This window comes from Leptidea sinapis, chromosome 9 (assembly GCF_905404315.1).
Source record: "Leptidea sinapis chromosome 9, ilLepSina1.1, whole genome shotgun sequence".
Lineage (NCBI taxonomy): Eukaryota > Metazoa > Arthropoda > Insecta > Lepidoptera > Pieridae > Leptidea > Leptidea sinapis.
Genome location: NC_066273.1, coordinates 7,721,500 through 7,736,160, shown reverse-complemented (window position 1 = coordinate 7,736,160; position 14,661 = coordinate 7,721,500). Strand labels below are relative to the sequence as shown.

The following is a 14,661-nucleotide window of genomic DNA, read 5'->3' as shown; positions in this document are numbered from 1 at the left end:
CATCAACGACGTTTACGGAGCTAACACTACAAACCAACGCACCACCTGTTATTGATTTGCTCGCTTCCGTTCTGGAATTTTCGACCTGAAGAATGAACCTCGCGGTCGTCCGAAGACTGGTCGACAATCACGAATTAAAGGCGATTGTGGAAGCTGATGATACACAATCTATGGCTGAATAAGCAACAGCTTTCGACGTTAGCATCAAAACAATATTGGTCCATTTGCGTCAAATTGGCAAGGTAAAAAAGCTTGACAAATGGGTGCCCCACGAACTCAATGATCGCCAGCGCGAAGTATGCGTCGAGACGTGCCTTGCACTGCTCAAGAGACACACAAATGAAGGAATTTTGAACCGCATTATTACCTGCGATGAAAAATGGATTCTATATGATAACCGCAAGCGCTCGGCAAGTTGGCTGGATCCTGGTTCAGCACCGAAACAATGCCCTAAATGAAAACTTACCCATAGAACAGTAATGGTCACTGTTTGGTGGTCTAGCGCCGGTGTGATTCATCACAGCTTCTTAACAAACGGGGTGAGCATTACTGCATATGTGTACTGTGAAGAACTGAACACAATGATGGAGAAGCTAGCATCTCCAACCAGCATTGGTCAATCGCTCGTCTCCGCTGCTCCTGCTCGAGAACGCGCGACCTCATACTGCACAGCAGACGGTCTCCAAGTTGCAAGAACTGCGGGCCTACCATGAACTCTTATTTCGATTCAATTGACAACCTAAAATGAACTGCTTTGCTATTTCGTACCACGACGTGATTAGAGCTATCTAATTAGCTTGACGGATTTAGAAAAGGAAAATTTTATTAATGAAAGATGAGATGAGAATACTTTATTGGACTTTTTTGTAAGACAAAATACTGAAAATAAATACCAAAAATGAAAATACTAAGGACTAGGCAGTAAGGGCCCGGGCTATAACCTGTTTGCAAGAACGAATTTAAAAAAATGTACTCTGTGGTCCTGTCAAATCAAACATCAATGGAGGTGCGTTCATATCGTTATTTTTACGAAAACACCTAAGCATTTATTTAATTTGTAATTAAAAGAACTATATTTATTTATATTACTATTATTTAATAAGCACAAAAAAGGGTTTAATGGTTTATAATTTGACGCTATCAAGCGCAATTTTAAAATGTGTTTTTGTATTTTCTACGCAAAAAAACTGCTAAAATCATATCATTTTAGGTTTCGAAACGCAACGCATATGGTTTGAGTAAGAGAGATAAACTAGTACAACGGCTGTAGAGCGTCATCTCTTTCTCACACCGCGGACCACAGACAAATTTATTTCGTTCATTCTTCATAAGCGATCCAAGCACCATTCAGTAAAAGGCACTTCATGATACGAATTTTAGAATATTATACAGTTTAGGTACCTAAACTGTATCACTAGATGCGGGAAAATAATTGAATACCCGAGAGGCAGTACAATATGCCTTTGAAGATTTTTTTTTGTTTTGTTCTCTTGCAACACCAGAGGAACACAAGAGCGTTGCCGGCCTTTAAGGAAGGTGTACGCGCTTTTTTTGAAGGTACCTATGTCGTATCGTCCCGGAAACACCGCACAAGGAAGCTCATTCCACAGCTTTGACTACAAAGCAAAGCAGGAGCTTTCTTGCACGTACTAACGTGGAATAAAGCTCCTTGAAAACCGCACTGTGGAGGACCGCCACACATCCAGATGGTGAGGATGATATCCTAACTTGTGGCGTGTCGTGCGAAGGTGGAATTCGGCGGCAGGAATCAGGTTAAACAGCTCTTCGGAACACTCCCCGTGATAAATGCGGTAGAAGACACACAATGAAGCGACGTCTCTACGCAACGCCAAGTGATCCAGCCGTGTCACGTGTCAGCCAAGTCACAGAGCACTGGGTCCCCGAAAATTCGAGCTGCTCTGCGTTGCACGCGGTCAAATGGATCGAGCTGATACTGGAGTGTGCCAGACCAGAGATGACAGCAATACTCCATGTGTGGCCGGACCTGCGCTTTGTAGAGCGCTAGAATGTGGGCCGGCTTGAAGTATTGCCGTGCTCTATTGATTACGCCCAGCTTCTTCGAAGACAATTTGGCTTTGCCCTCCAGATGGCCACGGAATTGGCAATCGCTCGAGATTTCGAGACCCAGTATTCCGATACTAGGCGAGGCTTTAAGCGAAGTGTTGTCGAAGAGCGGTGATACGACAAATGGGGTTTTTTTAAGTGGTAAACGCGCAAACTTGGAGGTCCACTTGCATTAGCTCTCGGGAAGCCCAAATGATGGAAGTTTTGAGAGGAGCGCGTTGTGCCATACACGATCAAAGGCCTTCGCTATATCCAGGCTAACTGCCAGGCCTTCCCCCTTGCTTTCAATAGCCGCCGCCCATCTATGTGTTAGGTATACCTGCCGACCGACCATGGCGAAAGCCGTATTGTCGGTCGTTGATCAACTGGTGACCCTCTAGGTATAACAAAAGCTGGCAGCTAATTATGCTCTCCATGATTTTGGAGAGCAGGGAGGTAATAGCAATAGGCCTGTAGTTTGCCGGATCCGAACTGTCTCCTTTTTTTTGGATCGGATGGACAAGGACTGACTTCCATGAGTCAGGGACTACGCCTTTTGAATAAAAGTGCCGGAAAAATACATGAACAAAAATCATTTTAATTTTTTCATACAAAACGGCAATTTAATAGGTAAAGGCCTATAAAATGACGGAGCAAGGCCGTCATACATGTCGGACATGGTCCTCATGGTTGTCCATTGATGTGGGCGTTGATCACGATAGCAAGTTAAACACAGTCTTATAAACACACGGTTTTATGTTTACTAACAAACGTAATGAAAGCTACACTTCACAAAGCCTTATAATTATGTAAAAAGAACGGTATTCTTGGTGTTCCTGGTATTTGCTTGCGACACAACCGCCTCGTTCGATAGTTCTTCCCTAACTGACTGCTCTCTTGCCCTCACTCGCACCGCACGCCGATTACAGCCCGGGCTAAAAAAAATTAATTAACAGGGCTTACATCTTCAATCAAACTTTAACCTAGTGTACAGTTTGGAAAATCCGATTGTGCACTTTCTTTCTGTGCAATTTATCTATTAAACCATTTTTGTAGCTAATATTATCATATTATATCTATCTTTTGGGGTTGGATTATTCTATTCTATACTTAGAAAAACAGATATTGAAGTAGTTTTTTGGTGACGCGAACTCACGAGATTTCACTCATCCAAATAGAGCCTTTACTAGATATATTTATTTTTATAATTATTTATTCATCGCCTGCACCATGATCATGTCAGTCACGCGAACCCATAAGATTTAAAGGCGTTTACAAAACGGCTAAAGAAGTTTACACTTCAAAAATCAAAATAACAACTTAGAGTTGTAAACAATAAAAGCCTTCTATAATGTGTCAGCTGGTAGTCTGTAGTAGTTCCTCGAGTATCATTGGTGTTGAGACACCAGTCATAATTTATATTCAAAAATATTACCCATTGTAATCTTACCCACAATTGGTGATGTACAAGAAATTAAGATTTTATTTCTACCCCTCACCCATTCTACCCATATTTCTCCCTTCACTATTCTAACATAAAATTTATTAAATTTACTCAAATTACACCTTAGAGTGTACTTAATTCAATAATAAAAATAGTAGAGATATATTAAGTAGGCGAACATAGAATCACCTTTTTTAAGTCGGTTAGAAAAGAAACAGACTTTTATTTTCAATAATACATAACGTTGAAGTTTTCACTGAATCCATTAAATTTCACTTATAAGATATACACAGCACTAATGTTACACAAGACGTCAGCTGTATAGCTACAGATATACTGCTATAAGCATTACATTGAAACGACCAAACAAGATTTTACCCATCCAAAATGTACCTTAACTAGATATATTTATACTTATTTTTATAATTATTTATTTATCGCCTGCGCCAGCCATGATCATGTGGGTAAGATTTCCCGTATCAAAAAGTGCCCAACTCAAAATTTCTTCTAAGTTATAAATAATAAAAACCAGCTTTAATTGATATAATCTTTTCGTTTATTTTAATATTTTCTTCGGGAGCTTTTCTCATGGAAAGTCCGTGAAAATAACATTTATTTTGAATTTCAAATGAAATGAAGATTTTTCATTTTTGTTTGGGAGCTATTAACAATAGCTGACATTGTCTTAGCCAATTAAGGAATAAAAAATGTTATTACAGATTGTATATTGCCTTATGGTATTACATGAATGCGGAACATAGTTTAGACGGCACATATTCTTTTCCTCATTTCTATAGCGCTTTTATTGTCTTTATCTTACGGACCGGACGTGGAATTCAATTACTGACCATCTTCCTAATCCCATTTTCCTTTATCTGTTAAATATTATTTATATACGACCAGTCACCCGTGTCTTTATCTGTGTTAACATGGCAAACTGACGTATGGAATTTAATTAAAAAGGCATTTATTTTCTCAAAAATTGATTCCTTTAGAATTCTTTTTGATGTCATGTCTAACACTATCGCGGTTTCGGAAACAAATGGCGCTCTGAGAGAGCAGAAGCGGCGCAAGAAACTCTCCCAGCTTTTTTTACGCTCTTTTTAATAAAATATACAATATTGTACTGTTATTGCTATTGGTATAAGTTAATAATAAACTAGTCCCAGGCTGTCGGATCACTTAGATATTCAGCTGTGGAGTACGACAGGATTTACGACACAGCCATTTAAAAAAAAAACATTTGAATTATAGCTGATAATGTCTGAACAGTGGCTGGGCCTTTATTATAAAAGTGTATACATTTACACTAACAGATATTATGTATCTTATGAAGGCTATTAGAATTAGTTACAAGCAATCCCTTATTTCTAGTGTTAAGATAATGAAAATCATTATTTAGAGCAAAACGATGATTTTGTGGTGAATTTGCTTACAATTAATGAGTTTCATTATTTTTGCAGGGAAACATATCCAAATTACTAAATAAAAAATGTTACGTACCTGAGTAACGCTTTTCAACACAAACAATATGTTGAGTGTCCCATCAAAACAGCCTAAAAATATGGTTAAAGTTGTATCTACAATAGTATATTTTAAGAGAAAAGCTGTTTTTTATACTACAATTTGTAGTTATTTTTTATACCACTAATTATATTTTGTTTATACATACATATATACCTAGTCTTGCCATAAATACTGAAACAAAGATAGAAAAAAAAATCTATTGCAAATGACATTTATTCATTTTACAGTGTGTTAGCTTAATACATAAATATAAAACAATTTAAAATATTAAAAGCTTATTCGAAGTGGTCTCCATTGGCTGCAATACAGTCCTTTTTAAACGTTAGTTTAAGATAAAATGTTTTGCTTTCGGACAGGATTTATTCAAATTCCTTCCCTTACTGCTTTGACCAACTTTTTCGTACGAACACTACGTGGACGGCCAGATCTTTTTCTGTCACACAGGAGGTCTTAGTGTCTTTTAATAGCCCGGTACATAAATATTTTAATAATACCAAGAGTATGGAGAGTTTTAAAAAATTACATTTGGCTATACCTACATTGTGTAATGCAATCACAGTGATTCGGTTCTCTTTATCACGCCACTCCGTTTTAATATCGCAAAGTATTGTACAATGTAATGGCGCCGAAATGAGACAACTCTCATATAAAAATTAAAGTGATGCAACAAACATACTCAAACGGTAAAAAGTCAATACCTTGCACAAGTAAGTCAGAGAAGGAAATGTTAATTAATCCATAACAAAAGTTATTGAGTACAGAAGCATCATCCACACACACCGTAAATAAGTAAAGGTATTTTGCGAGCATTAAGCGATTTTAAAAAAATTACTTTTAAGAATCTGAAACAGATCATCCTGCCATATATTGCTTGTTAATCATTTTAATGATAATATTCATCAATTCGTCCTGTGACTATGTATTGTTAAATCAGGTTTTAATGTTATAAGTTAAGTTAAGATACCAATCATTCATCACTTTAAAATAATACTGCTAATAATAATACACAAAACAAAACTTGTTTTTTTATGATTTTCCTATCAAAAGCATTTCTGTTAATAGTATTGCTATAAATGAAAGAAAGGCAGTATTTATATTTAAACAATGAGATATTTTTTAATAATTCTTATCCCGTTGAATTCGTCTGTTTAAAGCAATGAAATCCTGCCCTACCATTACCCTAAAGTATATAATAGTAACCCTTCCGTCCAAAAGTAATAACCGATCATTTATTATTGAACCGGATGTTTCCCAGATAAATGGACAAAAGAGAAATACATACTTCCATTGTACACAAAAAGGCGATAAAGAAAACGTAAGAAAAACAGACACTTGGGTTTTTCAGCAAATGGAATTCCGTTTCATAGACGTGGCTCAAGCGTCTATCTTTCTTTAGTGTTAAATCCCTATATATTCGTCGCAAAATGCATGACGTTTGTTCTTATACAAAAACACACTAATAACTAATTTGGGAATTCTATTTCAAAATAACAGCGATGATCAAAACAACAAATATATATATTTTTTTATTTTTCTTTTTTTTATTTATCTAAGCTCAAATAAATATAATATATACTAAGATACCAAAATCCAACTATGATAATATTTATTCAAACAAAACAAATTTTATAACTAATACATTTACAATACAACGATTACATTAAAATAAAACTATCATTACGGGGAGGCGTACCAAGAATACTGGCAGCATTTCCACGTTGGATAGTTAGGCTGATCCGCTGACCGAAATAGCTGCCAGCGCTTGGGTTTCCAGTAGCCTTATTGAGGCATGATGGCGTCGTGTGCTATAGCTACAAGGGAACGATGGCTGCTCCCTGCGCTAACTCGTGAACGGGTACTGCTTGTGGTGCCAGGTCGACCTGTTTTAGTTAATAAATTATTATATTTGTTGGATGCGATTACTAATTATGACAGTAATCACGACCATCATGTTCACGAAGCAACCTCACACTCTAAAATACTCTATTTGATTGAAAAGAATGGCCGTTGAGTTTCTTGTATGTTCTCCTCACGAGCTCAACTTCTTACAACAATTCAGGAATTTAAAAGAAATATTTGTAGTGACGATTCAAAAGCGCTTAGTTTATTTATTGACACACCAACAGCATTACATACAAAAAATTAAAAATAATTATGGTCTAATAGGTTTATTATCTGGTATGAATGCCAGTTACTGGTGCATACACCAGGCGCATTGCAAGACATTAATTTAAATACAAAATACAGTTCGACCTACAAATTTAACATGGATTTTAAGCAAATTACTAACAATAATAGATACAATATTACGAAGAAATAGTTTGTTTGAATATCAACTAACATATTATAATTATTTACGAACAGAAATGTGTGGTTAGTATTTTTTTCAGACTTGTCACTGTATCATGAAAAATATCAAAATCTTTTATGGACTCGGAAAATCGATAGTTTAATTCTATTTGAATAAAGTTTATTTGACTTTGACGTCAGCCTGGATTTGTTACTAATAATAAGGTCACCTATGAGGCTTGGACTGAATTTTTATATGAATAATAGTACCATGAAATTTTCATATGCTTCCTTCATATATTCGCTTCCCACATTTGATAAATATCTTATAAAATGCCACGACTAATATATGCGTACGTCGCATTCTTAAACGCAATTCACTTGTGAATTCTTTTTAATAAGATATTTAATATTCCAACTTTTATGTAATATTTCTTTATAATAATTCTTCGATACGGTAGACATGTAGGTGTTTTAGGCAGACTAGGTTCGATTCATCATAGGAAGAAAAAATTGCCAATTAAATAAATTTTATATATTTCGTTTTATTGGTATTTATCATTAGGTTATTAGTGCTAAACCAGTATATGATGTCAGATAGAATATCCTTTACTTGATCATAATATTATATAAATTGTTTTTTTTTTTCACTTTAAATATCAGTGAAGTATCATTCGCAAACAATTCTACCTTATGTTTTTTTGTATAGGTTAGAAAGATCATTTATGTAGATAAGGAAGTGGAACGGTGCAAGAATAGACCCTTGTGGTACCCCCCATAATGAAAGGAGTCCCAGGAGATCTCTTGCCGTTCACGTCAACCCTCTGAATTCTATTATTTAAATATGCAATAGTGACGTAGCTTCCTGATAAGATAGTCAAACTACAGAACTTTACAATCGGATCACTTACTAACAGTTAAATAATATAATTTATATCAGTTTTGATAATATTATGATCATAAATCTACATTTGGTATCTGTTGTATAACAAGAAAGTGAAAACTTCTTGGCAATGGAATGTTAGTTTCTTATAATAATTCGTTAATGTCACTTATCTATCTTCTATATCTATCTATCTATCTATATATATATAAAAGAGAATGTATGTTTGTATGTTCCCTAATAACTCCTAAACTATTCGACCGATCTCGCTGAAATCTTTTGTAATAGATTCGTTGAAGCTCAAGGAAGGTTTACATATATAGTTTGTCGTGTCACAATCCCACCCACTCATTCTCACTCGAACCGTTTATTGACAGAACAACGTCTGTCGGGTCAGCTAGTATTAGATATAGTATTTGATAAATAAAAAGCTAAACACATTTTCACACACACACACACAACCTAAATCTAAACTAATATTATAATAATATATAAATATCGGAAACATTTGTGTCTTTGTATGTATGTTTGTAATGTTTTCACACAGAAACTACAGGACCGATTTCTAAAATCACTGAGTGACTACGGCTATATTACATTTAAAAAAAAAGGGATCCCTAATAAAAATGCAACAATGTAACCCAAGGTGTGAAAAAAATAGTCATCAAAAATCTGTAATCAGTTAATATCGTATAATATCTACAAAAAAGTCCGCAATTACATATTTCCAACTAGTGTTTATAGGTCACTATATCTGCTTTTTTACATTTTAAGAGTTGATAAAAGTGACGACAATAATTAAACCACATTTATTATTCGTACTTTTGTATTAATCCTAAAAAATAAAGAGATTTTTTAAAGACCCTTTTAATACCTGTAATATACTATTTAAATTATTAAAATCGGACATTCCGTTCAAAAGGTATAACGAATTTAAAAATTTCAATCTAAAGAAAATATTGCATTTCTGTTATCAAAAACAAAAATTTTAGTCCCACTTAGTAGACTTTCCACTACCTATAGATCAGTATCTACGCGAATGAAACCGCGAGACAATGCTAGTTATATATAAAATTGATATTGTTGTCATATAATATAAATCTTAAAAGATGTTTATATTTGTTTTATTTGACATTTTATATTGAATAACTGGCAAGAGACTGATCCCTATGTCAAAGGCTATCATAGTTTGGTGTCGAGGGTAATTTTAGCTAAATTGTATTTTCTTTTTGCAACAAATAAAGACTTATTATTCTATATTTTGACTCTCTACCCATGGACTGCATTAAAACCTCGTATTAAATTCCAAGACAGGTGAATTATTATAACATTTTGTAGATAAATGTAGCTCGTTATCGCGAAAACGGACTGGCTCAGCTCTTGATGATGGATATATTAACGAGAAGCCTTCAATGACCGTTTTTATTTCGGGTTTTCTCTGAACTGCGTTGGAAGGAGCCAATCACTTGAAAGGCAATTGAAAATTGTCCTTGAATAGCTTATTGGGTTCATTAAAGCATTCAATCTCAAAATGAGTTTTTCGGAACGAAATGAGTTGATAATCCTACGGGCGAACAAATTGGCAGCTTTATTTTAATTTATTTACTTCCAATTTTGTATAAATATTAACGTGTTTAACACAGATTAAAGATTGGTTTCCACTACGCTCCAACTAGATACCGCACTACCTAAGAAAGGTTTTTTATTACGACAACTATTAGATGCTTGTGTGCGTGGCATCTTGACACTCAATGGCATCTTTCAAATTTTGTAACATACGCTTCCTGTTATTGAGTGTCTTTTTTATTTCTTGTAATATTATTTTTACAATCTTTTAATGCGCAACTCGGCATTTTAGTTTCAATTATAAGCAAAGTTTAACAGAACATGTGGCACGTATACAACACACATTGTTCGAGACTGGCTCTAGTAGTAATTAGTTGCCGCACTTTGCGACTATGCCTGTGGTATCAGCGGAGACCAATCCTTAATCTAAGGGAAAAGGAACCATGACAGTATTTGCGTTCTTCTTCTTAATGTCAGCAATAAAATTAACTGTCGGGTGATTTGACGAAAAGGGTTGCAAATAAGGCAGTAGGGCTTAGTAGGGTAGTAATTAATGATAATTATATAAGTGTGAGTAGTAAATGCCTTGTTTGAATTTAATGCCTTAGTTTTGTTCCGTACTGTTTTATGGCTATGCTTATTCTGTTTATTTGATTATATTAATTATTGAATGCCTATAGAAAATAAATATAACTTAGAATGTGGTGTACGTATTGCTATCTATGAACAGTAATTCGCCCTGTAACGCTATAAAATAATAATCTATAACTCTATAATATTATATAATCTTCATAATACGTCATTTCCGTATCCCGTATAACGCGAGCATTCCTTCATATAGCGTGGGGATTTCCCACATATATATATAATATATCTGTAGTGTGATATTTATAATTAATTGTAGTGGATAATTAGCTTCGCGTACCTTTGTACGTACTATGTCCATTGTTTTATTACAAAAGTAAATTATTTTATTAAATTTGTGTATTTAAATTGTGAACCTAAATAAAATAGTAAAACTATTATTCGAATTGTGATTAATTATTATTAATAGATCTAAAAAACGTAGTATACTGGAATACCCCTATAACACGTATTTGTACAAGGCAACACCACTCTAATGCGTTATAGGGGAGATTAATATATTTCGTTTCCATTATTTCAATGAATAAGTTAAACTCTTAATTTGTACTTACATTTCTTAGATTGATTTTTATAGCGGTTCTGTTTTTCAGGTGTTATTAGGAAGTATTTTTTCTAATTTTAATGTTCAACATAATTGTCCAATAGTTTAGAACAACTAATTGTAACATAAGATTAAGAAAATTGTATTGTATATGATATGGGGTGCTTTAATAAATAAATAAATGTAATTGTAGACTTTATTTCACGTACAACATACCTTATAAATAAACTAGAGGAAGGGGTTCCATGGGTGGTGATGTTATGACATGGGTACTTTCCTAAAAGCCCGTCCAAGCCACATTCAATCTTGTGATTTATATAGTATTGCAGGATAATATGGGCGACGATGATAATATATAAAAATACATCAGGTAATTACACTCGATTGTCATCCTGTTATATAAAAAAAGGAATTACAAATTTAGTATTACCTCTCCTTACTTAGTTTCCCACCGAACTATTTCAAAAATATTGACACAAAATACCTTTTTTATGACCAAAGTAAAAAGATATTTGTATCAAACGGGGAATCGTTTCTTTATGTTAATATTTTGTGTTTAGTATTTTTGTTGCGTCACTTTGCATATATTTTAATTGAAATGATTTGTAAAACAATTAAAATGTACATCTTGACTTAAAAGAGTGGCAATGAGTTTCTTGCTACTTCTTCTCATTAGCTCAACCCTTTACGAAGTAGCGTTGAAATCAATAGAAACAATATTTTTATTTTTTTTGACATTCATAAGTGTCATTTCCGTGACCTTCACGAATATATAATAATATAATAATCGTGTTTTTGAATTTGAATTTGAATAATGCAATGCAACATTTTTGTCTACAGGTTTCGACTGATGGTTAGAGATGTTAAACTTGTCCCCTTCGGTTTATCGCAAAGCAGAAGACGGTGAAAGAACAGTGACCAGCAAGAAGGTCTACTCCCGGAGACCTTGGTATGCTCCGCCCATTGACCCCATAGACGTATTGAAAGAAGACCTTCGCTATAATTCAGGTAATATAAAATACACAACTAATAATAATATAAAATAATAAAATAAGAATAGAGTAGATGAAGTTTAGTTCAGTGGTGCTGATTGGTTGTTTATAACACCGAGTAGGGATGAATACATAAATAAAAGGCATTTATTTTTTCAAAATTGATTCCTTAAGAATTCTTTTTCATGTAATATCTAACACTACCCACTGCTTCGGAAACAAATGGTGCTCTGAGAGAGAAGGAGCGACGCAGGAAACTCACACGGCATTCTTTTTTTAGTATAATAAAGAATATCGTACTTTCATTGTTATTGCTAAAAAATAATCATAATCTAGTCCTCGGTTTTCCAATCACTCAGTAATTCAGCTGTGGGGTAGTAGGACTTACGACAGAGCCATTTTTTAATAAAACATTTAAATTTATTTATAGATAATGCCTGAGCAGTGGCTGGGACTTTCTACCTACTAGAATTAGTTACAAGCAATCCCTTATTTCTAGTGTTATAAAATATCATTATTTAGAAATAAAAATCACTATTTAGAGCGAAGAGATAATTTATTGTTTGTAAATTATATTATTTTTTAAAATTCCACATTCGTGCACGCGCATCTCAAGTGCCTAGTTAGCCTCAGGCATAATCCGCCTTTGTGTTTATGGGCGGCTGGATTGTTTACTTTCCATCGGTTAAGTCGCTTGCCATGCCCTGTATAAAAAATACCTGGGTACATAAAAAATTATTATGAACTAACAACTAAAACCAATAATATATTATTTGCGAAGAAAAGAATATATTATATTAATCGGATAACTATAATTAATGACGAACCAATGAATCGAGTTTATAACGAATACAACCTAGGCTTACTTAACCTAAATCAACTTCTCACTAACATAAGATGGTGGCGTGCAGTCATTTACATCATACATTGCGTAGAGACGTCGCTTAGTTGTATGTCTTCTACCGAATTTATCACGGGGAGTGTTCCGAAGCGATGCTTCAGCTGATCTCTGCCGCTGAATTCCACCTTCGCATGACACGCCACAAATTAGGATATCATCCCCATCATCTGGAAGTATGGCAAGCCTCCACAGTGCTGTTTTCAAGGAGCTTTCTTCCACGTACTACAAAGCTGTGGAATGAGCTTCCTTGTGCGGTGTTTCTGGGACTGTACGACATGGGTAACTTCAAAAAAAGCACGTTCACCATCCTTAAAGGCAGGCATCGCTCCTATAATTCCTATGGTGTTTCAAGAGAATGTGGTCGTTTGTCCTCCTTTTCCTTTAAAAAAAAACGTAAAAAGTACTGATTGGCAATGGAATGAATCGGTTCGACCGCACACGGTACTATAGCTAAGATTAATTTCAGTACTTATTCAATACTTTACAAATAAATAAGAACCTTTCCTTATTCCAAACAATTAATTAGAGTACGCTTTCTAATAGCAGAATGGTAAATAGTAGATTGTGTATCAAGGGGATAAAGCAGTGACTTATGTCACAGGTGCATCTTGAGCGTAACGAAGGACTCATCAGGGATTTCAGAATCCTGTGTGCAACGAGGGATTTAAGCACACCAAAGAATAATACTGCTTTATCCCCGAGGAACATACTCTACTTTCTTTACAACGGCCTGAAAATAAGATCAAGTTTATAAGAAATATTTATTCAAAATAGTATTGATATTAAGTTAAAAGTACAGGTTTATATTCAAAACATTAGTCCAATTATTGAAACTCGATACCTTTATTATTTTTATTGAAATAACTTAAATGTCGATTCGAGAGAAAATTTTTGTTTGCATTTGTAAAATTGTAGTGTTTTTAAGGATATAGATAGGAGGATTTTTGAGTATACGATGTCGACTCAACATCAATATTTTTCCCTTATTTAAAGCAGGTCTCAATCTACATTTTCGTTTATTTGTGTTAATTTGTACAAGTGCAAATTAATAAGGTCCCTAGAGCCCGAATAAAATTCAGTACAGATTTATGTAACTGTTTTTAGAGGCTTTGAATGACCTACTGCAAGTCGATATTACTAGTTGCAGAATATATTATTTTTGAGCATGTGGTACGAAAATAGATCCCTACTAATATTATAAATGTGAGTGTAAGTTTGTTTGTTACGGTATTTCGCCGGAGCTACTGAACAGATTTGGTACGTCGATAGACTAGAGCTTGAGAAAGGACATAGGCTACATTATATCCCAGAAAAATCCATAGTTCCCGCGGGATTTATGAAAAACTGTAATTCACTGCGATAAGCTAAAACTATACCAATAGTAGGTTTAGTTTGTCATAGCAATCTTCCTCGATATAAAATTAATATAATATTTTGGGAACGGGAGTGAAAACGGGAACCGGAACTGGAATAGGACATTAGATAATCTTCAATTCCAAACTTGCTTATTATTTTTAAGAACCCTTTATCTACGCGGGAAAAGTCGCGGGCTTCAGCTAGTATTACATAAGTCCACAAGCCAGTCGCGATTATTTACCAGCAACAAATTCGATTCAATAGTCAGTACAAAGTAAACGAAGGCGTCAAAGTTCTCTCTGAGGAGACGTTTGAGATAATAGCTTGAACTTTTGGCACAGTCCTGAATGAATAAACTTTCTCTAACTTTACTTTTCTCTCTTAAAATGTCTTTAATCATCTGCGATCGGAGATTCAACGATTATTTATTATGTTTTTAATGAAAATAAGGGA

The 14,661-nt window shown here is 34.3% G+C and overlaps 1 protein-coding gene across 1 annotated transcript in view; it reads left to right on the top strand.

Moving 5' to 3' along the window:
- The window catches only part of LOC126965966 (synaptotagmin-15-like), a 71,818-nt gene that overhangs the window by 19,443 nt on the left and 37,714 nt on the right, over positions 1–14,661 (top strand). The window contains exon 2 of the mRNA XM_050809811.1: positions 11,800–11,967. Within this exon, the coding sequence (XP_050665768.1) occupies positions 11,820–11,967 (148 nt within the window). The 5' untranslated portion in view covers positions 11,800–11,819. The remainder of the gene's footprint in view (positions 1–11,799; positions 11,968–14,661) is intronic.